The 27,770-nt window shown below is 42.8% G+C and overlaps 1 protein-coding gene across 2 annotated transcripts; it reads left to right on the top strand.

Moving 5' to 3' along the window:
* The first annotated feature begins 1,562 nt into the window (after positions 1-1,562).
* LOC309855039 (acyl-coenzyme A synthetase ACSM2B, mitochondrial-like) lies at positions 1,563-27,336 on the top strand. Of its 2 annotated transcripts, none has more exons than XM_082714859.1 (14): positions 1,563-1,699; positions 3,370-3,554; positions 8,300-8,510; positions 11,187-11,394; positions 12,657-12,800; positions 14,799-14,955; positions 17,145-17,224; positions 17,439-17,562; positions 18,764-18,844; positions 19,962-20,063; positions 20,954-21,081; positions 21,203-21,302; positions 22,344-22,463; positions 26,124-27,336. In XM_082714859.1, the coding sequence occupies exons 2-14, from the start codon at positions 3,378-3,380 to the stop codon at positions 26,226-26,228; spliced, it is 1,737 nt and encodes a 578-aa protein (XP_082570985.1). In that variant the 5' UTR covers positions 1,563-1,699; positions 3,370-3,377; the 3' UTR covers positions 26,229-27,336. The 2 variants fall into 2 exon arrangements, with proteins under 2 accessions (XP_082570985.1, XP_082570986.1); XM_082714860.1 differs by lacking the exon at positions 1,563-1,699 and adding an exon at positions 1,972-2,057.
* The last annotated feature ends 434 nt before the right edge of the window (positions 27,337-27,770 follow it).

Genomic DNA, 27,770 nt, shown 5'->3' with positions numbered 1-27,770 from the left:
ACAACAAGAGGTATTTAGGGCAGACACTGGGGAGGACTTTCTGGAAGAGAAGAGACTCCTGACTGTGATTCTGAGATTTTTAGGAATAGCTATTGCAGGGGTATTTAAGAAGGGACAAAAATCTTCAGGGCCAGAGGTGCTAGGTGGTAGAGTTCCATGAATTTTCCTGGGGTAGAAGAGGAGTTCTTCCCAGGATATGACTGCTGCTCAACATAAACAGGTTTTTCAAGCCACATCATTTCTAGGTTGCCCAGAGAAAAGCATAAAAAGGGACTAGATTGCTTTTAGTACCTTCTCTAGGTCTATCTCTCCAGACTCCCACCTTCAATCCTGGCTTCTTGGGTCTTTAAGCCCTCTAACTTCTTCAAATGTCTCCTGATGTGGGTCTCTGGCATTTGTACCCTCAATGATGAGTCATTGCTCAGTAACTGGCACCCTAATCTTGTCTATTTCCAAGACTCATGTCTCCAACAGAGACTTGTGCATTTAGGGAGCCCCAATCCCTGCTGGTCATGGGGGCCTTTTTAGCATATGAACCACTGATGGTCAGCACCTCAGAGGACTAGCTCTCTGAGTAGATCCTTGGGGTGCATAATGGCCAGAGTGAGAGCAGAAAGGCAAGCTCTGTGGCATTGGGGTACTCTTTCCATCTGAGAGAATATAGGATCTGAGGTGACCTGTAATGTCAGAAGTCCCTTATTCAGCTGCAGTATTTTTTCTCTTAGGTTAGTGTTTCTGGAAGACAGATTGTCTCAGAGGCTGAGAGCCCTCTGCTTTCCAGCTCTTGTCTCAGGGTCTGATGATCCAGATGCCAGTCACCAACTTGGGCAGGTGAGAGCCATTCTACTGGGAGATTAGCATTCTAGGCGTGGGTCTGGGATTGGTTAGCTGTGTGACCTTAAGGAATTATTGTCCCACTCACTCTAGGCTTTCATCTTAACTCCTTGATGACCTGGGAAGGTCTTTGTTTTTCTGATCCTATGGGCCAAACAAACTACAGAAGAGCTAATATTCATTGAGTGGACAACACAATATAGGTGGAGTGGGATAATTTGCAGAGACAGAGAATATTAGGTGCCCAGATTTGGACAAAGTATGTTTGATGTGAATGACAGATATCCAAGGGGAGAGGTCAAGCAGATTGGGATGCAACAGAGAGATCCAGGCTGGAGACACATGTGAGGGTCATTTGCAAGGAAGCTGGGGTCCTAGCTACTGTACTGGGTGAGACCTTGTATGGGCTGAGTGTAGATAAAGGAGATGAGGCAGAATCATCAAAAGAGAAAGTGAAGAAGGGGTTGAAGGAGGTGAAAGGACGGACATCAAGCCCATGGAAGTTCTGTTTCTCTTTCCCTGGTTAGAGCTAGAACTTGCTGTCAGTCCTGAGCATAAATCTCCTCTTTGCTCCCTGAATTAAAAGAACTGTCTCTGCTGCTTCCCCTCCCCCCCACCCCTACAAGGCTCTGGGACTGTGCATTCCATAAACACAACAGGGAGGACTGCTATCACCCCATGTAAGACCCTGGAACTGTCCATAGTTAATGATTAGCTCTGGTCTCCATGAAGGCCCAGGGATTCCTGGAGCTATCTTCCTGATCAGCTGCATTCTTATCAAGGGTGGTAGGGATTCAGGAGCTGTCTGCTCAGGTGGAGGGCGGACCAAGAGACCCCCAGAGAAACTTCCCAAAGGACTTGGCAGGTGAGCACTATTGTCAGGAATGCTGGCTGATGAGTCACTAGCTGATCTCTAGAAGTCAGGGCTGTGGAGGAGAGTGAAAATCTCCAGGAAAAAGCAGTCTGCTGCAATCCTAGGAACCTTTACAGGGCCTGGTCTTAGTGACGAGGCAGCATGGAGCAAAGGAAAAGTGTCTATAGCACAGCAAAGGGAGGGACTGAGGTGGCTGGGAGGAGGGCAGTCAAAGGGGGTGGGAGTTGGATGGCCATCAGGAAGGAGGCCTATCTGAGAAGATAAGGCCAGAAGGATGAGCAAGAGCCAGCCATGGAAAGAGAGAGCGACCAGAAGGTACAAAGGCAGTAATATTGCTGCTTAGGAGCTGGTAAGGATATTTTCACTTGTTCGTGTGGAAAATAGGAGAGAAGACACAAGTGTTCATTGACTTTGAGTATTCTGGCTGCTGGTGTCTAGAAAATGGGGGATGTGAATCCAGCCACTGGCAGGACTTCTAGCTAGATTCATTGACTCAAAGGTCCTAGAGTTAAATTCTGCAACCCCCATCAAGGTGAACATGTTGGAACTCAGAGACCAGCCTACACAGCCTTGGAACTATGTTCCCTGGAGCCAACACACAGATGAAAGCAATAATTACAATAATTAAATTTTCTTTTTGTTGTCTTGTTTTTTTAACAGTTATAATTTCTAATGCGATTCTAGGTGTAGGCCCCATGTGCTATATGCATAGTATTCAAGATACCTCAGTTAATTAAAAGTTTGGATGTTATTAGTTTAGATAGTCACCTGAAAGACTAATATATAATACAGACTTGTTTATTTATGATTGTTAATAAGTAGGGTAAATAACAGATCCCTTATACTATTAGTAAAGTGCTTTATTGTTTTGAGGTATACCTATAATGAATGTTTCACCCCTCAAATTAAATTTTTCTTTGCTTGAAAAATGTTATCTCAGTCAAGATTCAGCTGAAGGAAGTAGATGTCATTTGTATTAGTCAACATATACTATAGTAACAATTATACCATATGTCTCAGGAGCTTATTATATCCACACATTTTTTTTCTCATGAGTCTGTGTGTTGGTTGTGGCTGTTAGGGCTTAGCTCACCACAACATGTGCTACCATCCGGGGACCCAGGCTGAAGGCATAGCACCTATCTGTGATACATTACTCTCATAATAACAGAAATGCAAGAGTTCCTGACCAACTACACAATCTCATCTGCTCATACCTCATTGACAAAAGCATATCCCATGAACAAGCCAAAGTCAATAAGAGGTGAATACACCCTTTTCCCCAGAATGCACTGGGCAAGTCACATGAAAATGAATGGGGACACACAATCCTATGATAGGGAGGAGGCAGTTGTTGGAAAAAATAATTTAATCTACCACACCATGGTATTTTAAACACAAAAGTATTTATTGCATGAAATTAGATGTTTATAGGACTGTCATGAAGGGCTGGAGAGCTAAGATTTAGACTGGGTGTTGTGCTTTTGGAGAATGGCACACCAGAAGGAAACAGTACTGAATGCTGAGTGCCAATTCACACATAACCACCACAAATTCCTTTCTGGAAGAACCCTATAAGGTTGTGATGAATCTCCTTAAGCAGCTGACCTAGAGCTGTCTATAACAGAAAGACTCACTACTGTAAATTCTTTATTTTACAGATCTGACCATGCACTGGCTGTGGAAGCTCCAGCAGGTTTGCATCCGATGGGGCACCCAGATGTCTAGTCGCACTGTCCACCTTCATACCAAGCAACTGACATCCCTGCAGTGGGGTCACCAGGAGGCCCCTGAGAAGTTTAACTTTGCTAGTGATGTGATAGATCACTGGGCTGGCATGGAAAAGGTAATGGGGTGGAAAGGGGGCACAAAGTCAAACAAAGTTCATTAATTCATCAACCCATTCTGTAAATATTCATTGAGCACTTATGGGTCAAGTACTATGATGAGCTATAAAGATGTCCGTCTTCCATGAAGACAGCATGGGTAGGAGCAAGAGAGCATGGGCTTGGCAGAAAGGGGCACTCTGGGGCTGGTGCCAGGTGGATCAACTTCGAACACTTCCCCACCCCAGCCCTAGCACTGACACACAGTTTGCCTATATGTACATGCTCTCTTGTGACCTCTTAGGGTAAAATAAGAAGGTAGCTGTGGTCATAGAGTAAGTAGATTGGAGTTGAGTAAGAGAAAATCAGCAGTGACCAAGGATGAGTTAGTCTTCTCAGAAAATTATGTGTCCTTGTCATCACGGGTGTGTAAGAAGGGTGGCCACTAGGCAGGAATTGTTCAAAAGGGCTCTACCATGAGATAACAGAGAAAGAAGGCAATGTGAAAATTTCCCTCCCTGACCTTCTAGAATTCCACCCCATTCAGTGCACCATTCTAGAACATGGACGATGTAATCCTGGCTAATATAGAGGAAGAGGTAGAACATGATGCTCAAAGGGAGTCGTACCATGATGTTGGCAGCACCATAATACAACCTTGATGTGCAGATCACAAATGCTGGGCCTCTAAGTGAAGATGGTCCATGGTGCAGACACTCTTAAAAAATAATAATAATAGGGGTATTGGGGTGGCTCAGTCAGTTAAGTGTTTGCCTTTGGCTCAAGTCATGATCCCAGGGTCCTGTATCAGGCTCCCTGCTCAGTGGGGAGCCTGCTTTTCCCTCTGCCCCTCCTACCACTCATGTGGTAGGAACTCTCTCTCTCAAAGAAATAAGTAAAATCTTAATAATAATAATAATAATGTCAACATTTTATAAAACAAGTTTTTCAGATAAAAATTTAATCTAAATTAATTTTGGCTTTTCTTTAAAAGTTATATACCTCCTTAGAATAATGAGGAAGGTCTTTACTACCATGACTCAGAATCCTGACTCCATAAAAGAAATAATTTAATAAATTAGCTACATAAACATCAAAAACCCACTACATTGACAAATAATGCCATAAACAAAATAAAGAAACTAGTGACAAGTGATCAAAGATATTCAACTCCTGTGATAGCATAAGAGTTAATATTCCCAACATAAAAGAGCTCCTTGAAATCAAGAATAAAGAGACACAACTAGGGGTGCCTGGGTGGCTCAGTGGGTTAAAGCCTCTGCCTTCGGCTCAGGTGATGATCCCAGAGTCCTGGGATCGAGCCCCTCATCGGGCTCTCTGCTCCACAGAGAGCCTGCTTCCCCCTCTCTCTGCCTCTCTGCCTACTTGTGATCTCTGTCTGTTAAATAAATAAAAAAAATATTTAAAAAAAGATATACAACCAAATACAAGTGGGCCAGGTATATGAATGGACAGTTTATAGAAAAGGGAGCTCAGGAGCTCCTGGCTGGTTCAGTCAGTAGAGCATGTGACTCTTGATCTTGGGGTTGTGAGCTTAAGCCCCATATTGGGCATAGAGATTACTTTAAAAATAAAATGCTTAAAAAAAAGCAAAGTGAGCACAAACGGCCCTTTAATATAAGAAAAAATGTTCAACCCCACTCATAATAAGAGTAATGTAAGCTAAAACTTCATTGAAATAATATTTTTATCTACCAGTTTAGTTAAATATAGGAATTTGACAACATACTCTGTTGATAGAACTATGAGGAAAATGGCACTTTTACACATTACTGGTCAAAGTACAGAATGATACAACTCTTGGGAATTTTTAAATACCTAACACAATTACTATTAAATTTTCTCTGACTTTTTAGTACTGCTTTCAGACTATGATATGGAACCCCTGAGGATACCTGGGGCTCTTTCAGGGTAATCTGTGAAATCAAAACTATCTCAGAACAAAACTAAGACAAATTGGAATCCTTGTGTATCACCAGTAGGTATGTAAAATTGTACAGCTTCTGTGAAAAATAGTATGGCAGCTCCTCAAAAAAAATTTCAAATAGAATTTCAAAATTTCAAATAGAATTACTATATAATCTATATAATTCACTCTTAGGTATATATCCCCAAGAATCAAAAGCAGGGTCTTGCTTAGGCAACTCAGTGACTCCATGAAACATAATAACTTTTGTATTATAGGAGTACCAGAAAAAGAAGAGAAAAGGGGGCAGAAAATTTATTTAACAAAATAAAAGCTAAAAAATTCCCTAATCTGGAGAGGGAAGCAAATCCAAGAGCATAGAGAATTCCCATCAAAATCAACAATAGTGAGCCAACACTAAGGCATATTATAATTAAATCTGCAAAATAAAAATGATAAAGAAAAAAATCCTAAAAGCAGCGAGACAAAAGAAGCCCTAACTTAAAGGGGAAAACCCATAGGGCTAGCTGCAGATTTCTCAACAGAAACTTGGCAAACCAGGAGAGAGTGGCTTGATAAATTCAATGTGCAATGGACAAATCAGCAGTCAAGAATACTCTGTCCAGCAAGGCTGTTATTCAGAATAGAAGGAGAGTTAAAAAATCTCCCAGCCAAATGAAAACTAAAGGAGCTCATGACCACTATACCGGCTATGCAAGAAATATTAAAGAGTACTCTGAGTGCAAAAGAAAAACCAAAAGTGATAAAGACAAGAAAGGAACAGATAAAATTGCCAGAAGCAACAACAAAACAAGAAAATGGCATCAAATTCATATCTATCAATAATTGCTCTGAATGTAAATGGACTAAATGCTCCAAACAAAAGACATAGGGTGTCAAAATGGATTAAAAAAAAAATACCCATCTGTATGTTGCCTACAAGAGATTCATTTTAACCCTAAAGACACCAGCAGACCAAAAGTGAGGGGGTGGAGAACAATTTGTCATGCTAATGGATGTCAAAAGAAAACTGAAGTAGCCTTATATCAGACAAACAAGATTTTAAACCAGACTGTAATAAAAGATAAAAAAGGACACTATATCATAATAAAGGGATCTATCCAACAAGTTCTAACAATTGTGTTTATGCTCCCAACATGGAAGGACCCACATATATAAAACAATTAATAACAAACATAAAGAAACTCAGTGATAATAATACAATACTGGTAGGGAACTTAAGACTGCACTTACAGCAATGGACAGGTTATCTATGCAGAAATTCAATAAGCAAACAATGGCTTTGAATGTCACACTGGACCAGATGGACTTAACAGATATATTGAGAGCATTTCATCCTAAAGCAGCAGAAAACACATTCTTCTCTAGTGCACATGGGACATTCTCCAGAAGAGATCACATACTAGTCACAAATCAGCCCTCAACAAGTACAAAAAGATTGAGATCATGCCATGCATATTTTCTGACAGCAACACGATGAAACTTGAAGTCAACCACAAGAAAAAATTTTGAAAGACCACAAGTACATGAAGGTTAAAGAACATCCTACTAAACAATGAAAGGGTCAACCAGGAAATCAAAGAAGAAGTTAAAAAATACTGGGCACCTGGGTGACTCAGTTAGTTAACCATCTGCCTTCAGCTCAAGTCAAGATCTCAGGGTCCTGGGATCAAGCCCCACATCTGGCTCCCTGCTCAGTTTCTCCCTCCTCCTCCTTATGCTCTCTCTCTCTCTCAAATAAATAAATAAAATCTTTTAAGAAACATTAAAAAAGGAAATTAAAAAATAAATGGAAATAAATGAAAATGAAAAGCAGGATCTTGAAGAGATATTTGTACACCCATGTTCATAGCAGGATTATTCACAATAGCCAAAAAGGTAGGATCAGTGGATGAATAGATAAATAAAATGTGGCACAGCCATATAATGGAATATATTGTTCAGCCTTTTAAAAAATGAAATTTTTGTCATATGCTATAATAAGGATGAACCTTGAAGATACTATGTTAAGTGAAATGGGCCAGTCACAGAAGGACACATGTTGTGTGTTTCCATTTATATGAGGTTCCTAGAGCAGTCAAATTCATACAGACAGAAAGTAGAATGCTGGTTTCCAAGGGCTGGGAGGGTAATAAACTAGGGAGATCTTATATACTGGGGACAGAGTTTCTGTCTAGAAAGATGGGAAAATTGTGGCAATGGATGATGGTGTTGATTGCACAGAAATGTGAATGCACTTAATACCACTGAACTGTATGCTTAAAAATGCTTAACATGGTAAATTTTGTGGTATGTATATTTCAACATAATAAAAAATAAATACATAGAGATGGGAAAACAAATAAATAAATCTAAGATAACATTTGCCTTTTTCACTGTCACGTTCTGACAAGTATGTAGTGGTCTTTTGCAGAGGCTACATGGCAGGTGGTACTGCAGGAAGGTAATGGAATCCAACTATATGCTATTAAGGAAGGTGTTAAAGAAATTTGCAAAAATGTAAAACGAAGCCACTCTTTTGTTTGTTTTAGAAAGTATACTTACCTCTTTATTGAAACATCATATTTGTGGTAATGTATAATGGTTTGTTTCTGTTATTTGTAAAAACACACATTTGTAAAATTTCTCAGTTTTAATTTCTAATGTAGTAAGTAGGGATAGATAGAGCCCATGTAAATAAAAGGTCTTTGGAGTGTGGAGGGGATCCTGAGATCAGCAAGTCAACTAAGCACTGATGTGACAATTGCAAGGCAGGATTTATTCTACACGCATGTGTGTACCAACCCACCCTAATCAGCAGGCCTTCTCTTTCTTCAGGCTGGCAAGCGACCTCCAGGCCCAGCCCTCTGGTGGGTGAACGGTGATGGGGATGAAATAGTGTGGAACTTCAGCCAACTGAGGGAACTCAGCCAGCAGGCAGCCAATGTCCTTTCGGGGGCATGCAGCCTGCAGCCTGGGGACCGTGTGGCGGTGGTGCTGCCCCGCGTGCCTGAGTGGTGGCTAGTGACCCTGGGCTGCATGCGAGCAGGTTGGTAATGAACCTCCTGGCCTGGTCACTATCTCCCTTATGAAGCCGTTGGTAGTGAAATTCTACCACCCCTCCCAAAAGATGTCCCCTCTCCATAGCATGCTCTCTTTCCTCATATGTTAATGCCACCCTTTGTTAGATTTTCTAAGTGAATTGTGTACCAAGCAGTGTGCTAAAGGTTGCTAATATAGAGTAGACAAAACGCATACTCAAATGTATAAACTCATGGTTTATACATTCATGGGGCTTAAAGATCTTTGGAGGGAGATTGCCTTTAAACTATTAGTTGCAGGCATAATTATTGAATCACAATTTTGATAAATGGCATGAGAATTTAATAAGAACGTATTGAAAGAAAAAAAGTTGGCAAACAATGACCTATAGACCAAATTTGGTCTGCAGCTTGTTTTTGTAAATAAAGTTTCATTAGAACACAGCCATATACCCTGTTTACACACTGGCTATAGCTGCTTTTGCACTACAATGGCAGACTTGAGTAGCTGGGCTAGAGAGCATCTGGCCCACAAGGCCTAAAATATCTACTATTTGGCCCTTTGCAGAAAAATTTTGCCAATCCCTGTGATAAAAGGAGACCTCAACTGACTAATCTGAGGGGGTCCCAGTGGAATGGTATTTGGGCTGAGATCTGAAGGGTAAGGGGATTCAGCCAGGAGAATATGCAGAGAGGAATGCCCTAAGCAGAGAGAACAGCACAGAGAAAATGGAAGCTTGCAAATTATGAGAAAACCTGAAAAGATATCTGTGTGTTTAGAGGCAGCAGGGAGAAAGTGGCAAGTGAGCCTGGAACAATGGGCAGGCCCCTGAGGTCCATGCTGAGGGTTCTGAATCCTTTTCCAGTGAGGAATGGAAAAGTATGGATGGATTGAGTGACATGATCATACTCTGTTTGTAAAAGATCACCCTGGATGGTGCATAAAGATGGGATGGGGGAGGGCTAGAGTAGGAGTGGGAAACCCAGAGAGGAAACAAGGAATGATGCTGGCTTCAACCTTGGATGGGGTGGTAGAGATGTGGTAGAGAGTGGGTAGATTTAAGAGACAATTAGGAGGACTCTCAGAACACCATTTTTTGATGAGTGACATATGATAGAGAAAGAGAGCCATGGAGAGATGGGGAAGTCCTAGAAATTCTGGCATCTGGGTGGATGCTTCGAGCTTTCACCAAAGTAAAGACCACAGGGAGAAAGCAGGTATGGGGCTGTCAGGGTAAGGTGGCAGGTTCCATTCGGTAACTGTTGAGTTAGGGGTTCCCATGTGATTTTCAAGAAGGGATGAGAAGTTTCAGTTACAATATAGATAGGTCTTGGGTATGTAATGTACAGCATGGGAACTATAGTTAACAATACCCTATTGTGTATTTGAAAGCAGCTAAGAGTAAGTCTTGAAAGCTGTTATTATCAGAAAAATATTTGTAATTATGTGTGGTGATTGATGTTAACTAAGCATGGTGATCATTTCATAATATATTCATATATCAAATTATGTGTATGACTAAACCTAGTACAGTGTTATGTGTCTATTATATCTCAATCAAAAATATGTATGGAGAAATGAAGGGATGGAAAGTGAGCTGTTGCATTGAAGGGCACAATGTCTGAGATGGGGATAGAAATTCAAGAATCATCAGCCTTTAGATTCAAGAGATGAGAAATGGAAAGGTATGAGAAAGCCAGAGAAACACCTGCACAACCTATCTTCATTCCCACCCTACGCTTCCTGGGCTCCCTCACATGCAACAGGTATTCCCATCAGTGAGGTGGAAGATGGAAGTATGGTCAAATAATCAAAGGAAGTGTAGGGACAATTGTAGGAACTTGAGGCCCCATGAAGAGAGTGAATAGGCCACACAAGGAAGATGACACTTTGAGATATTACAGTCTGAAAGGAAGGAGAACTTAGCGAGGGACATGTGTCTCTTCTGTGGACCTGACTCGACATGGCCATCGTGTTGGAGACATACTTGGGATGGTTAACAGGTCTGCAGTGTGGATCCTGAAGTGTTAAGAGTGGGAATAAAGTAAGCCAGGGGTACAAGCTATTCATGAGGAGGAACATGTGAAATAAGCTTTGTAAATGGTGAAATATAAGTCTAGTTTTTCTCCAGAAGAATAAACAAAATCACATGGATGTTATCAAGAGAGAAGACAAAAACAAAGAAAGCTAAGAGCACTCTTGGCCAAGATAATTCTGTGTTCCAGGCTTGGGAGAAGTAACCAGGGCTGAGAGCTAGACCCGTGTTATAGGATGGAGAAATTCCAAGAGCCTTTACTTAGTTCAGTTACTGTGCTCACTTTGCCAGCACAATACTTAATTTAATTACTGTATGAAAGTCTTTGGCTACAGGAAGCTCCTGTAGGGCATTGTATGTGGATGGGGAGCAGGAGCAAGGGAGTTAGACTGTCCATGGCATGACATCAGGCAACTCATTTTCTCTCCTTAGTCCTGGTAGACTCCTTACTGTTCTAACACACCAAGGAAATCAGTGTTGAAATCACTCTCTGATCTTTGGTGCCTTAATATTGATATTCCCCATTGGTCATCCCTTCCTCAACCCCTCTACCCCCATATGCTCCCCACTGGTTGTTTATATTAGTCTTCTTTAGGAAAGAAGATAACCCTCCCACCCAGTTCTCTCTAAGACATTTGGCTTCTCTAGGCCTAGTCTTCATGCCCGGGACTATCCAAATGAAAGCAAAGGACATCCTCTACAGGCTGCAGGAGTCTAAAGCCAGGGCCATCGTGGCTGGGGATGAAGTGTCCCAGATAGTGGACACCGTGGCCTCTGAGTGCCCTTCTCTGAAAATGAAGCTACTGGTATCTGAGAAAAGCCGGGATGGGTGGCTTGACTTTAAGACTCTACTACGGTGAGTAGGTACATGTCTCAGCCTGTGTTTTGACCAAAAGTGGAAACTGAGCAAAGCACTTACGTGCAGATGCTTTGTTTGGGAGCTCCAGGGAACAGAGTGTGGGCCTGGGGAATGTGAAGCAAGGAAGAAAGAAAAGCTATTTAAGAGTTTGTTATCGAGTCACTACATGGCATAAGTGGGCTTGATCTGCAGGGACCACACAGAATGCCTCTCAGGATTATTCACTGGAGGACTGCCAAGGTTTGAGCCATCAGCACCTGAGCCCCATTGGTGGAGGGTTGTATGGGGGGTGGGTATCATCGACCCCACACTTCCAGGCTGCACAAGCATGCATGCATGCAGAGTAGGCTCAGAGTCCCATGTTCTCGTGGCAATAGAGAAATCCTGGGGCACAAAGTGAATCAGCCATAGTCCACACCAGAAGCACCACGAAGTAGATTGAAATGCTCAGAGCTGTTTACTGAAACTCCGGCAGGAGTCAGAGGGGAGCCCAAAAGCATACGCAGTAAAATGCAGAGGAGGCTGATATACTGAGTATCCTCTTCTCACCCTTGGTATCTCTGGGCTAGGCTTCTGAAGCAGAGGACTGTATGAGTCCTTCCAAGAGTGTATGGCAAGCTTGACTGGAAGAATGCATTTCCCTGCCTCCATTAGAGACACAGACCTTAGAAACCCCAGGGAGAACAAAAGCTTTTCCTAATGTCATGATCTTTAAGATAACTGTCAGAGAAGTTGACAACATGCAACCATCTTTGAGAGACTTGAAATCAGGACATGAGAGGAGATAGGTGTTCAAGAGAGGAAAGTCAAGGAAATAGAGGAGGTTGTACTGTGAAAACTGATACTAAATGGGCACCTACTATTAACCTGGTATCATGCAAGGGCTTCCAACAACCATCAGGTTAACATGTATTGAGTTTTTGCAGGGCAAGTTGCTCATTATCTTTGTGTTACAGTTAATTTTCTCAGTAACTCTATGAGCCATCTCATATTATTGATGACATTTCACAGATACAAAAAGTGAAACTCAGAGAAGTTCAATAGTCTGAAGTCACATAAAGTGCTAAATCTGAGTTGTTCTTGAACCCAAGTATGACTAACTCAGAATCCATTGATCTTAACCATTCATAAGCACCCCTTCTGAAGTGAGTTGGCTGATTTGCCCTTGCCAGCATCAGGGAAGGTAGGAAGAGGTGAGTTTCTGGGACATCTAGTGTTCCAGTGAGATCTGAGAATGTGACAGTCTTTGTCTTTGTCAGAGAAGCATCTACCAATCATTGCTGTGTGGAGACTGGAAGCCAAGAAGCAGCTGCCATCTACTTCACCAGTGGGACTAGTGGTCTTCCGAAGATGGCGGAACACTCCCACGCCAGCCTGGGCATCAAAGCCAAGATGGATGCTAGGTAAGCGAAACCCTTTCTCTCCAGAGAACTACATGAGCAGGGCATGAGACATTTCTGAGCTTAAATCCGGTTCTCTTTGGATGGGCTACCATCTGGTGCTTCTGAGAAAGACAGCTGGGAAGGGGGCAAGAGGGAGCATGGCTTAGCAAGTTGGATATCTAGTGACCTTTGGTGGGACATTTTTGTTTCAGGTAACTTGGGATCTCTAAACCTCTTCAGAGTTTTAAGCCATGTGTCTAATAGGATTAGCAAAGGTAGATATGCATTTTCCCCTTCCAGTCCAATCTATATTTTGTCCTTTGAAATGCTGGTTATTTGCACTGATGCTGTCTACTTTCCAAGAGGGCATTTTGAATACCAGCATCAAATTACTTTTAAAATCTGTTGAGATGAAAGCTGTGATTGGATTATAGTTTACTCCTGAACAATATAAGGGTTAGGGACACTGGCCCCTGGGTGGCTGAAACCCAGGTGTAACTTTTGATTACCCCAAAACTTAACTACTAATAACCTGTAATTGACCAGAAGCCTTACTGATAAGATAAACAATCAATTAACACCTATTTTATATGTTATATGCCTTATATATGGCATACTTTCGATAAAGTAAGCATGAGAAAAGAGCATTTTTTTTTAAAGATTTTATTTATTAATTTGACAGAGAGAAATCACAAGTAGACAGAGAGGCAGCCAAAGAGAGAGAGAGAGGGAAGCAGGCTCTCCACCGAGCAGAGAGCCCGATGCGGGACTCGATCCCAGGACTCTGAGATCATGACCTGAGCCGAAGGCAGCGGCTTAACCCACTGAGCCACCCAGGTGCCCCAGAAAAGAGCATTTTATTAAGAAAGTCATAAGGTAGAGAAAATACAGATATAGTACTGTACTATATTGAAAAAATCTGCATGTAAATGGGCCCATGCAGTTCAAACCATGTTGTTCAAGGATGAACTATAATGAAATGAACTGAAATTCAGAATTTCTGGATCTCAGATCCCATAATTCAGAATTTTCTTTAACTATATCACCCTCGCCAATGGAATTAAAAAATACAGTGCCAAAGTTGTCATGCAATAATAAGAGCTATTCAGGGTCTTTTTTCCTCCAGGATATCCTGCTTATCATGTTAAAAGTCTAGTATTAGAACTGGAAAAATATTTTAATGCCAAAAAATCTGAAACACGTAAATGCCCCATCTATGTGTCTGCAGTACAGGAAAATTAAATTATTTAATAGAAGAGTTAAAGTAAAATGCGGTTTCTAAAAGATGGGGTGATAAATCACTTAAATGTAAGTAAGATACTAAATTTCCACCTTTCACCCCTTATAGGCTATGACCCAATTTCCCTACAGAGCTGAAAATATTAATCTTTTTCAGTAAGAGTCACAAGCTGTGATGATTCCCAGTCACAGGGAAGTTCTTCATGTCTAGCCTAAATCATTTTTTGTTCAAGACAGGGCTAATAACTTTTATTCTGGCCTGAAAAGAGAAAAGAGACACATTTCACCCTGTACAAGACCTTCAACTATGCTTAGGCAATTCATGATTCTTCAAGAAAAGAGAACCAAAGGTCTATCTGACCAAACTTGAACTTAGCAAGGCGACTTTTTAGGATATTCATTTAGATGTCTTTTGTTAGTAAACATTTTTTGGGTGGTTACCTCATGCCAAAATCTGTACTAAGTTCTGGGGATAGAATGAGAATGAGACTCAATTATCTGTAAGGCCATTGTCAGCTGGGGTTATACCTTCTGAATACTCACTCCTTCTTTAAATAGGACATGTGTTTAGAACAACTTTCTTTCTTCCTGCCTGCTTATACTTACATACAGTGCTACAACACACACACACACACACACACACACACACACACACACACACACATGCACACGCATGCACACTCACACCCCTCTATGCCTCTATGCCTCCAAATCATGTTCCACCCACCCCAGCATGCTCTCATGTACTTGGATGTACATGTATTTCTTCTTTATTCTCAGCAAATGGATGGGGCTGCAAGCCTCTGATATAATATGGACCATATCAGACACAGCTTGGATACTGAACATCTTGACTTCATTTCTGCAACCTTGGATAGCAGGAGCGTGCACATTTATCCATCTTTTGCCAAAGTTTGACCCAGAAGTCATTCTAAAGGTAAGACAGGATCCAGTTTGCACCAGAAGGTCAGAGATGGCCCAAGGTTTGCACACTCCAGTTTATTACAGTTTCTTTCAATTCAGCAAATACTTACTAACTCCTGCCACATGGATGGACAGTAATCGGTAAGCAAGATGGAAATGGTCCCTGCCCCCATGGAGCTCCTGGTCCAAGAAAGGAGACACTTTTATACAGATAAAAGGGATATATTCAGGAGGCAGTTATCATAGGCCATTCGTTCAGTCAAAACATATTTAATGGGCTTTTGCTTCAGTGTTAGAGTATCAGATTTTTTTCCTGTGGAACTTAATGGGACAGCCATTAAATAAAATCTACATATTTCATGACCCTGGAGCAACAAAGCAATGGAAATGGGATTATTTTGCTTGCAAAGGCATGCCCTAATTTGGATCTCCAACATAGTTGGGAAGTTGGGCCACTGGTGTCCTGGGGCCTCCAGGTCTCTGAAACAATTGACAGCCCACTCAGGCTTCTGTTTGGCTCGCAACAGAGACCCTGGGGGCAATCTGAGAGATGGATGGCATACTTAAATGTCAAAAGGTCAGGCATGGTCTGGATTCTCTCAAGAGATTCTCTTCAAATTGTTCTGTCATTCTCTGTTTTAAACAAATGTATACAGAGTAACTGCCTCTTTCCAAAAAGGATTTGAAATGGCTTTTGTTAACTGTCACAAATGGAAAACAGCAGCATGAAAACAGATGTGAAATTGTAAAGCATATTAGGAAAATATAGAGTGGAGATATCAGTGAGTTGAGTAGGTTGGGTTAAGGAGAGTAAGAAGTATAGCAAATAAGTAGCTCATTTCCTGTTGAGCTTCCTGTAAGGCAAAGCAATAAGGGAAATGAGAAATTTTTCATCATTTATATCAGTTCATCAGGAACACTCAGAGGAGGGACACCTGGGTGGCTCAGTCAGTTAAGCGTCTATGTTCAGCTCAGGTCTTGATCCCGGGGTCCTGGGATCGAGTCCCACATCCGGAGCATCAGGCTCCTTGATCACTGGGGACCCTGCTTCTCCTTCTGCCTAATGCTCACCCTGCTTGTGCTTGCACATGTGCTCTCTCTCTCTCTGACAAATAAATACAATCTTTTTTTAAAGCACAGTTTGAAGAAATAATTGCATGTTGTGCTAATGTTAATATTTTTTTCTAGACACTTTTGCCTGAATCTCTCTTCATGATACATTATACACAAAGCAAAACGTGGGATGGAGGTAGTGTTGCAACACGTTGAAAGTAAGGGCCAGAAATGTTGGTTCTAGTCCCTGTTAGTTGTATGACCTTGGACAAATTACTTAACTCTCTGACTCACAGTTTTCCTTCTTAAAATGTGGGTGATAATACACACTCCATGAGGTTATTATGAGAATTCAATGAGATGGCACAGGGGCAGGCAACTAATCAGTACTAGCTATTTTTAATAACACTTCTATGAATTGTTTATAGGCACTTCTGACTTTCCTCTTTTTTAAAGATTTATTTATTTATTTATTTGAGAAAGAGAGCGCATGTATGTGTGTGATTGGAGGAGAGGCAAAGGAAGAGGGAGAGAGAGAATCCTCAGTCAGACTCCACTGAGCATGGAGCCCAACAAGGGGCTGAATCTGAGGACCTCAAGACCATGACCCAAGACAAAAGCAAGACTCAACCACTTAACTGACTGAGCCACCCAGTTGCCCCCGTATTTTTAACTTTTCACAGCACTTTTCTACCTGAGTTATGTCCCAAGAATGCTTCAGGAAAATAGGGCTGGAATTTATCTATTACCAAAGCGAGACCTGGAAGGTTAAGTGACTTAACCAAGACCATACAACCGATTTGCAACAGTGACTTCCCTTGGGGACTGATGGTTTACATAATTCTAGAAGGGTGTTATTGGAGGTGAGTCATTAAAGTGGCAGGAACAGTGAGCCAGAATTTGACAAATATTACAGGACCTGTAATCTAGTCCTTTCAGCCTGTAGTCCTGGACCTGTATCTCCGTAATGATAGGTGGTTATTTCTCTGTTATTTTTGGTTTGAGGATTTGGTCTGAAATAGACAGAATAAAGAAGGTAGGATTTAAATCCAGAGCCCAACTCCAGGCCCCATGCTTGCAACCACTGTGCATGCTGGTAAATTCGGCATTTAGCCTAGTGGTTGATGTCAGCCGGCTCTCTCCCTCCAGGTGCTGTCCAGCTACCCCATCAACAACATGGTAGGAGCACCCATCGTTTACCGGATGTTGATACAACAGGATCTTTCTAGGTGATGGGGCTTTGGGGGTTGGTATGAGCTCTGGGTTTATCGGTCCATCCTTGTGTCTCCACCACATATATATATGCTCATCTCTCGGACCGTTAAGCATGGGTTGCCCTGTGAAGCCTACCTCATCATTAAAGTACCTGGAGTCCTCTTGCCTAGACAGAGTTTCGTTCCAGGGGGGCTGAGGGGGAACATTTACCTACCTTCTCTCCTTCAGTTACAAGTTCCCACATCTACAGAACTGCTTCAGTGGTGGAGAATCCCTCCTTACAGACACTTTGGAGAACTGGAGGGCCCAGACGGGACTGGACATCCGAGAATTCTATGGCCAGACAGAAACGGTATCTGCTCCTAGGGGGAACCAATGGGCTGGTGCACCTGATGGGCTTTGAAAGGCTTTCTGAGAGTAAAAATATGAGCCACCACTTATCAGGCACTTATTCAATAAATATTTATTGAGCACCTGCTATGGAATAGGTATTGACAATTGAACAGAAACAAGTTAGCCAAAGCTCTCCTGTCTCGGACATTACATTCCAGTGGGAGTGGGGAGCTGAGACAAATTAATAGATGTAGGACATGGTAGTCAGTGAGATGTTCTAGGGAGGAAAGTAAAACAGGTGAGATGGGGTGATGTGGGATGAGGGACTGGCATTTCCAATATGGTTGTCAGGAAAGTCTTCTGTAATGCGGTAACATTTCAGCAGAGACCCAAATTTATCAAGTGCATCAGACTTAGCCCTAAGCTGCTCAGACAAAAGTGAGCTATGGGGAGAAGAACCCAGTAGGACCCCACCTTCCCTGCTGAGATGTCTTCTTAGAACTCTTGGGGCCCCTTGAGCACCAGGAACATTTGCATTGCTCTGTACACTGCTGCTTTATCAAAAAAAACCTGAGGAATAGTTTCCCCAGCAACCTTTCCAGTGCCTCTTACCTATGACTCTTAGTACCTCTGGTCCCCTCTCCACTATTTTATCCTACAGCCCTCTATGTCTAGCGGGCCCCCTGGCAGGATTCCTGGAGGGCTTATGGATGAGAGCGCTGTGATGTGGAAGAGCTTTGCAAGTGGGGATGAGGACAGTGGATGTGTTGCAAGGGCTTCTAGCCTTTCTGAAAAAGCCATGTTTCAGGAATGTTCCTTTAAACACCAGCATCTCTGTGGGATTCATTTTAGCATTCAAGCAGAGCTAGCTCTCTTATGGGAGGTAATTTAATCCCATATTGTTTTAAAGGACTTTTGTGGTCCTTGGTCACTTATTAAAGTATAGCTCCCACTAAAGAGATTAAAATGTGGTTGTCAGTTCCTTTTCCCTGGGGAGGGGTCAGTCAGATTGCTTTCCAAACAATTTAGCGCAGCCCCGGGATGGGAATCCAGTAAAGGGAAGGCAGCCTGGAACAGGCGTGGAAGGGAGCGACTCAAGAAAAGGCAACTTCAGGACTGTTTTAGAATTTGCTCTGCTTAATCTTTTTTTTTTTTTTTAATTTTTCTGTGACCATATAACTCCTCCTAAGATTTGCCAATCTGTCTACCATCTTCTGCAGGGACTCACTTGCAGAGTTTCCAAGACCATGAAACTCAAACCTGGTTACCTGGGAACTGCTATTCCCCATTATGATGTGCAGGTTTGTTAGGGGCTCTAAGGAGGGAGGGAAAAGTAGGGAATACACTAATTTTTCAGTAATTTATTTATTGCATTGTTCACTGAGGAAAAATTAAAGATATTTAAATAATATTTAAAAGGGAAGGATAAGGATGAAAAGAAGGAAGGGAGGGAGAGAGGAAAGACCAAAGAAAATTAATCATATTTTTATCATCCAGAGAAAACCACTTTGAATTGCCGGCAAATGAAGTAGCTAGCCATTTCTATAAATATATACATTTTTTAAAAATAAGGGTGAATCTTGACATATCATTTTGTAATTTACTTTTATCTTGAATAATTTGGGGTGACTATCTTTCCAAGTCAAATAATACCTATCTACAATATGAATTTTAATGACTATATAGTAGTAGATTGGATGGTTCCACTACTGTTTATGCCTTTTGTTGGTCAATGGATGATTTCCAAAATTTTCTCTAGTAAAAACAACAAGCAAGATGTCTTAGCTAGAATTTTGCTCTTTTCCCTTATTATTTATTTGGGCTAAATTCCAATGTATAGAATTTGTGTCTATGGTTATGTGCATAGGTATATGTATCTGAAGTGTTAACTTTTACTCTATTCAATGTTATTTGTAATTGCCTGCTTCTCCCTCCCCCTGACTATGATAATCATTTTTAAATACCTTCTTAAAAATACCTTCCTTCATTCTCATATAGTTCTGTGACATAAGCTATTATCATCCCTGTTAGACAGATGAAGGCACTGAAACATAGAGCTCAGTCAGCTCAAATCAACTAGTAAGGTAGCAGAGGCATACTTTGAGTTTTGATCTGTCTGATGTCCCAAGTTCATGGCCCTCAAAGAAAATGGGAGGCTATTATATTTACTGAGCTCCTACAGCCAGAAGATTCTTCCCAAGCTCATCTGGTCCCGTCTCCATAAGGGGCTTTGCCTCAACCATCCCAGGCTTAGAAGTTGAGGTGTAAAATTCTTTGCTGCCCTTGGCTTCTTGTTCTTTTTTTTGGTCACCACTGGAGTAAGGGGGTCTTCCATCAGACCAGCTCAACTCTTCCACATTGCCACTCTAGCCACCTCCTGTTCTGCAGAATCTTCTTCCTATCCGCTTCCTCTTTCAGGTCTTGGACGACAAGGGCAAGATCTTGCCTCCTGGTACACAGGGAGACTTGGGCATCAGGGTAAAGCCCATCAGACCTATAGGCATCTTCTCTGGCTATGTGGTGAGGAACCCACTCCTCCCCTCTGTTCTCTGTGGGGATAGTGGAGACTCTGAGAGGGTTGGTGGGGGACAAAGTTATATACCTCCCAAGAGGTAAACCATGACAGGTCTTGGAACAAAGAGTTTCCAGTGTCCAATAATGGGTACTTTGCAGAGAGAAAAAACTGGGTATTCACCCCTGTCATCCTTAACCTACCCCTAAGTTTCCTTTTGAAGAATTATCTTCCTCCCGTTACCCTTTCCACCCGACTCCAAAACTGTTTCAGGCCAAAAAAGTTTATTGCCCCCAAACTACATACAGCAGTACTCTCCCAAGGGCAGCCCTGCCTCTCTCCAAATATTTCTCCCCTAACAATGTCCTTTAGAGCCACGCTAGATATGACATTGAGATTTCACCAATAGTTGAGAGCATCCCTGTCTTCAGACCTTGGAACGTTAGAGTTTAGATGATCCTTAAGTCCGACCACTTTCCTGTATAGGTGAGGATGGATGGTGAAGTCAGAGATTCTAAGAGTCAGCCAAGAACACCACTATTTTAAAAATGGACAGGGAAGACCTCAAACACACACCTTCTTATACCAAAATGATAAAACAATCAAATAATAAATGCCATACTAATAGTTGCTGCCATTTATTGTGTGCTTACTACAAAGTAATGCCCTAGAGCAGAGGTGGATGAATGCATCAGTATTATCCCTCAGACTGGACCCTGGGGAGCAGGTCAGAGACACTGGGGACATTAATTGGAATAAAGGGGTAAGTTCCAGGTCCATCTGAGGCTGAGGTTGGCAGGCCCGGTTAAGATCATCACGTGTAGTTACTCGTGCCAGCCCTGGGGAAGAGGATTTCAGCTTTGCAGTCACAGTGATTATGACTTCCTGTGGTCGCTAGGACAATCCTGAGAAGACAGCAGCCAACATTCGAGGGGATTTTTGGATCCTTGGAGATCGGGCAATCAAGGATCAAGATGGCTATTTCCAGTACCTGGGGCGGGGAGATGAAATCATTAACTCTAGCGGGTGAGCTTGGTTTCTGGGCTGGGAAGGGAAACCTGGATCTTTATTCTGGCTGGCTCTGAGCTTCTGGGCTGGCCTAGAGGCTGCGTGCCCAGCGTTCTCTGAAAGACGGGCTCTTCTACAGGTACCGGATTGGGCCCTCAGAGGTTGAGAACGCACTGATGGAGCATCCGGCTGTGGTTGAGACGGCTGTAGTCAGCAGCCCTGACCCTGTCCGAGGAGAGGTGATGTGGGAGCAGCAGACTGGAGTTGCAAGGGTGGGAGGTGGCGGTGTGCAGATTTTGGAAACAAGGGCACAGTTCATTGTAGTTAAGATCATGGAATCTGGAGGCTGGAGAGCCCTGCTGCTTACCAGCAGTGTGATCTTGGGCAAGAATTGAACAAATTAATGTTTGTAAAGTTCTTGCAAGAAGGCCTGGCACATAGCAAACACCATATGTGGTCTATTATTATGAGGCTACAGGGATTCCATTCTATTCTGCTGGTTGGCATTTGAATCAGAATTTGATTCCTGACCAGAACAGAGGAAGAATTAGAGCCAAAAGGTAGAGCCCCTGAGCCATGGCTTTACAATGAGAACATAAGGAAGAAGAAAGACCCCTTTAATGCTATGATCATAGAAACAGGCCCAGATGGAGTCTAGTAGAACTTGGTATATGTATAAAGAAAGGTAAGGTACAGAGGTGTGGGTCAGTGTCCAAGTACATTTCAAGAGGGTACACGTTGAATAAATTCCTATCTCTGGCAGGTGTTGGCCATATCAGCCATTGAAATCACAAAAGCCACTAGGGAAGGGAGACCCAAAGGGGATCCCCTACCAAAAATCCCTCTGTGCCAAGCACTGGGCTAAGGCTTGCTATATATGATTTCATTTAATTTCCCATGAATTAAGTATGATAATTGATCATCATTTTATAGATGTACAAATTGCAGTTTGGAGTGGTTAAAAAAATCATTTAGGTTTATGGCCCCCAGTCTTCATTTTTTGCTCTTGTCTTATAAGGAGTTTCTCTCTACCACTGATAGGAGATGAGGGTGGTTTCAATTTACAGTCCTACCTGCCCATCCAGTAAGCCACTTGAGGGAGAGCTGGAAACTTAGCCATTGTTATCCCTACTTTCTCCCTTTCTCTCACCCAGGTATCTAGAGGCACATTTGAGGGTATATAAAGGGGGTGCTGTGTTGGAAACCTTAGCCCTGCTTCTGTATTATTCCAGGGGACAATACTCCAATGCCTTCTCTCTTGGCCTTCATCTTTGTTGCAGGTGGTAAAGGCATTTGTGGTCCTGGCCCCAGAGTTTCTGTCCCATGACTCTAACCAGCTCACCAAGGAGCTGCAGCAGCACGTGAAGTCAGTGACAGCCCCATACAAGTACCCAAGGAAGGTGAGGTCTCTGAGCTCCCTTGCTCCCCCAACTTGAGGAAGGAGAGAGATATCTCTTCTTGTATTTCTCTTCTTCAGACTCTGGATGAGGCCTGTAATTCCAAAGTTATATGGGATTATGAACATCTAGAAGCTGTCTGGAGGCTTGAATATTTGCCTCAGACTTTAGGTGGCTTTGAATTGAAAGTTGGATGCTCCCAACTTCCTCACCAAATTCCTACTCTCTGCACTGGGATCTCGCTATTTATCCAGGATTCTTTCGGTTGTCAGCAACAGAAAGGAAGGCACGTATTGCATGGAGCACTGGGTGTGGTGTATAAATAATGAATCTTGGAAACTGAAAAAATTAAATTAAATTAAAAAAAAAAAGAAATTAGGGGCGCCTGAGTGGCTCAGTGGGTTAAAGCCTCTGCCTTCAGCTCAGGTCATGATCTCAGGGTCCTGGGATCGAGCCCCACATCGGGCTCTCTGCTCGGTGGGAGCCTGCTTCCTCCCCTCTCTGCCTGCCTCTCTGCCTACTTGTGATCTCTGTCTGTCAAATAAATAAAATCTGGGGGAAAAAAAGAAATTGAACACAAACTTTATTGCTCACACAACTGTCCAGGGGAAGGGACAGCTTTAGTTGTGACTGGTACCAGGCATTCAAATAATGTGGTCAGTGATAATTCTTTCACCTTTTGACCCTCTTTCTTTACAGAAAGTATTGACTTCATTTCTTAAAATGTTTCCCTTTTGTAATGGCCAACAGCAGGTCCAAACACAGGTCTTTAACAATTTAGCTAATCATAGTAATAAAAGAGCATTTATCCCCCAAAAGCAGCAGTGAAAGTGTTCAGGTTGATTCTCAGTGAACTACTTTAGGTCAGGAGCCCATCATTAAATAATCCCTAGAACCAGGGTGATGGAACACTCTGGCCACTTCTGGGTCTTGTGATCACCTCTGAAGCAAGTGTAGGAAAGATGGAGCGAAGACTGCCCTGCCCCTATGATCTGGACTGAGGGAGAGAGGGGTGGCTTCCCACAGGAAAGTGGAAGTGCTCTTAGCAGAAAAGGCAAAAAGCATAGAGTCCACTCTACCTGTTTTCGCTCTGGGGCAGGGAACTAAGGCATGGAGGCTGACACTGAAGCGGGGAGCCAGTTTTTGGAAGTGGGTCCAAGATAGGAACTTGCCCCAGAGAAAAGGAAAAGGGTATATATTTTTGAGTCTTGGGTAGAGAAGAGAGCAACTATGTTAAGCCTAAAGCTACTGAGATGTTTATAGAAACCAGAAGTTCACTAATGCTTTGTCAGCACAGGCTGATTGTCATAGATGGATTTTCTGAGAAACAGACTCTGGGCAGGAGATAAACATACAAGTGGTTTATTAGTGAGTGCTTTGGAATCAACATCTGGGGAAAGAAAGAGAAGGGAAGGAGAGAGAAGGGAGCAGGACTCGGCAGAAGGTGGAGGTACACTCTGATGTAGCCTTACGGGGGGCCTCAGCCAACCCCATGGGGTTGTGATCTGCAGCTAGGACAACCTTTCAGAGTTGCCTGAGCTGTGGGCAAGGTTGGGAGGGTACTTTATAGCCCCATGTAGATCAGACCTGGATGCAGGCTGTGCTGAGATGGGGCTGTGGCCCGGGGAAGGGAATCTGTCCTTGGCTGCAGCAGTAGGGGCTGGGAGGGTTAAATCATTCTTGCAGGGATCTCTGAGCAGCCAGACTTCCAGCCACAAACTCACAGTGAGGCAGTCAGTATAGCAAAGTCTATACAGCTTCATTAAAAATTCATCTCCATCACTTAATAATCTCTCTGTGCCTCAGTTTCCTTATCTGTGAAATGGGAATAATGGTGTTACCCCTTTCCAGGTTGTTAAGAAGAAGAGTTAATATTTGTAAGACTTAAAGTACTCAGAAGACTAGTGCATAATAAGCATTTTAAAAGGAAACTAGAGGGCGCCTGGGTGGCTCAGAGGGTTAAGCCTCTGCCTTTGGCTCAGGTCATGATCCCAGGGTCCTGGGATCAAGTCCCACATCGGGCTCTCTGCTCAGCAGGGAGCCTGCTTCCTCCTCTCTCTCTCTCTCTGCCTGCCTCTCTACCCGCTTGTGATCTCTGTCTGTCAAATAAATAAATATAATCTTAAAAAAAAAAGGAAACTAGAAATCAAATCAATCCCCAAATACAATGAATTTTGAATTGTAACTTAATATTTTGGAGTATCCAATTTATCCACAATATAACATTATATTATTCAATATCAATAGATGTGTCTCTTTTTAAATGTCTCTCCTCTAGGGGCGCCTGGGTGGCTCAGTGGGTTAGAGCCCCTGCCTTCGGCTCAGGTCATGATCTCAGGGTCCTGGTGATCGAGCCCTCACACTGGGCTCTCTGCTCAGTGTGGAGCCTGCCTCCCCCCACCCCCCGCCTGCCTCTCTGCCTACTTGTGATCTCTGTCTGTCGAATAAATAAATAAGAATCTTTTTTTTTTTTTTAAGTCTCTCCTCTAGAATGCTTTGGGCAGCATTCTTTCTATCTCTTCCCTCCTTACTGAGACCAAACCCTTCTCAGATCTCCCCTGCTAGCTTCTCTTTACCCTCTATCCCTACCCTTACTCTCTGTCTACTCAGTTCTGCCTTGCAGTGTGAAGGATCCAGAGACCACTGGGAATGAATGGGTGTAGCTGTGTTGAAATAAAATTTACTTTACAAAGACAGGAGAAGGGCTGGATTTTGCTCTCAGATTACAGTTTGCCAACCCCTGCTCCATCCCATTGTGATTTTTAACAAACCCCTTCCTCAACAAGTTCAGTCTTGCCTGTGGAAGACCCCCAGCATCACCTTTTAAGAAGATACCTTTTTCCATATTGGTGTCAGTATCCCAGTTTTTCTTATTTCTATCAAACCCATGGCCATCTGACTCCTAGATCAATGCCCTGGCAAGCTGGGCCTTGTAACAGGAAGTAAATTGTCTTCATTGTCCATATGTTAGGATTCAGGAATATTAGAGATGGAGTCCTCGACATCAAATATTTTTTTTCCCCGCAGATAATAAAAAATGAAATTGGAGAGATTTTATGATTTTGCCAACTGGAAATGACTGAGCTGGAATTCAAAGTCAGGTTTCCTAACTCTTAAATATTTACTGTCTGTAGTCCAGGTTAATCACAGCCACTGTTTTTGAGTGTTTACCTATTTAGTGTTTACCCATCAAGAACTCAGTCTGCGTAATTTCATTTTATCTTCAAATAACCGAGCACAGTTGTTGCTGCCTCCAGTTTACCCAGTGCAGAAATTCTTAGAAAAGCCAAGTGACTCGTCCAAAGCCAGGCAGGCAGTAGAGGAGAGATGGCAGTCCAGGGAGTCTGATGTGAAAGCTCAGGTGACTGAGGACCGTGTCACGTTGTGTTTGCTGTGCTGCTTCTCCCCTGTCCTAGAGTACATCAGGCACCACTGACTAGAACTTTATGTCCCATTCCAGCCATCTCTTCTTGCCTTTGTCTCAGAGCACTTTCCAGAGCTTCTTATTGCTAAGGGCTGCCCTTGGAGTGTTCCAGGCTCAGTCCTCACTCACCTGGAGCCTCCAGCCTTAACAGCTTTTTGTCACCCTATAGCAGTTCCTCTGAAAAACCCATCCCCACTGAGGTCACAGATGGCCCACTCTGGACTGACTTTTCCCAACAGGTAGAGTTTGTCTCAGACCTGCCCAAGACTGTCACAGGGAAAATCCAGCGGAAGATTCTTCGAGACAAGGAGTGGAAGACATCTAGGCAAGCTGGGCCCCAGTGAGACCTGTATGGGCATCACTTTGGGTGCTATACTTCTACTTACTTTCATTTCCCTTTAGGCCTTCTGCCTTCCTCTGCGGATATGAGATTCCTCATGACAATACAACAGATTTCTCTCTTTCCCTGGTTATTAGCATAAAATCTTGCCATATTAGATTTTGAAAGAAGAAAGTGAGGGAATCAAAGAGTGGAAAGGAGAGGGGAGGAGAAAAGAGGAAAATCAGAGTAAAAATGAAACAGTGGGGGCGCCTGGGTGGCTCAGTGGATTAAGCCGCTGCCTTCAGCTCAGGTCATGATCTCAGGGTCCTGGGATAGAGCCCCGCATCGGGCTCTCTGCTCAGCGGGGAGCCTGCTTCCCCCTCTGTCTCTGCCTGCCTCTCTGCCTACTTGTGATCTCGCTCTCTGTCGAATAAAATAAATAAAATCTTAAAATCACAAATACTCCCCCCAGTATTCCTGAGCCTGAGCTGCTCTGTTTAAAAAAAAAAAAAAGAAAGAAACAGTGAAAGCCATTCGGAAAGAAAAGGAGGGAGGCAGGAAGGTGGGATGGAGGAATAGGGGAAATAGAACTGGAGGAAGGGAGAGAAAGAGAAGAAGGAAAGGAGGGAGGGAGGAAATAAAAGCTCAATAAAAATCGTAAGAGTGACTGATAAAGAAAAATGATGGAAGCTGGGAGAAGGGAGAGCAACTAACGATTAGTCCCGCAGATAGAAAAACAGACAGTGGCAGAGTCCAGCAGAACCCTGCATCTTAGGAAGGAAATGAAGGGTCAAATCACTTCATCTCAACCCTAGACAAGGGTCCATACACACAGGCTCACGCACATGGATAGGACATTGGAGCCCTCTCCAAGTCACCCCAAACCTCAGGACAGTCATGACCAGAGGAGGGAAATCTCCATTGATTGAGCACGTGCCATATACCAGACACTGTCCTAGGAATTTTATAAATACTATCATGTTTCACCTCTGTGTAGCATTTACAAACCTTGGAACATAGGTGTAAGAACAATATAGGCACCTCAAAGAAAGTGTCCCTTCCCCATGGCTCATGTTTGTGGTAGTATCTCCTCTTCCTATAATCAAGTAATAAAATTATTTTACAATCAAGACCATAGGGGTTGTCTTTGAAGAAAGTAAAGTGGGGGGGGGGTGGCGGGGAGGGAAGGCATCGAACGATGAACCACAGACTCCATTCTTGGGGCCTCTGGGGGCATCATTTTTAACCCAGGGATGGAAGATGAATCTTCCTAGCAGGTTAAAGTAAGCTGGAGAAGAAAGCAAAGAATCTGAGGGTCTAAGGCTCTTCTCTGTCAGAATACTTAGTAATAATAGCAATAACAGTAATAAGAATATCAATCACTTATCAGGCTCTTGCCAAGTGTCAGATACTATTCCAGACAAATACATATACTGATTAATGTTCACAGTCACCCCTTATTTTCCCCATTTTCCAGAGAAGAAAGCAAAGACTTGGAAAGATTAAGTGACATACCCCAAAGACTTGTAGCTGATAAATGACAGCTATAGGTTCAAACCTAGAC

This window comes from Mustela nivalis, assembly GCF_964662115.1.
Source record: "Mustela nivalis genome assembly, chromosome: 19".
Taxonomy (NCBI): Eukaryota; Metazoa; Chordata; class Mammalia; order Carnivora; family Mustelidae; genus Mustela; species Mustela nivalis.
The sequence above is the reverse complement of the archived record's forward strand: the minus strand, read 5'-3'. Positions and strand labels throughout refer to the sequence as shown.

Bases quoted from the DNA above. Each gene is read 5' to 3' on its own strand.
- LOC309855039 (XM_082714859.1), top strand. From the start codon at position 3,378: ATGCACTGGCTGTGGAAGCTCCAGCAGGTTTGCATCCGATGGGGCACC. The intron at 3,555-8,299 runs GTAATGGGGTGG...CTCTTTCTTCAG, and splicing joins ACTGGGCTGGCATGGAAAAG to GCTGGCAAGCGACCTCCAGG. The intron at 18,845-19,961 runs GTTTGTTAGGGG...TTCCTCTTTCAG, and splicing joins TTCCCCATTATGATGTGCAG to GTCTTGGACGACAAGGGCAA.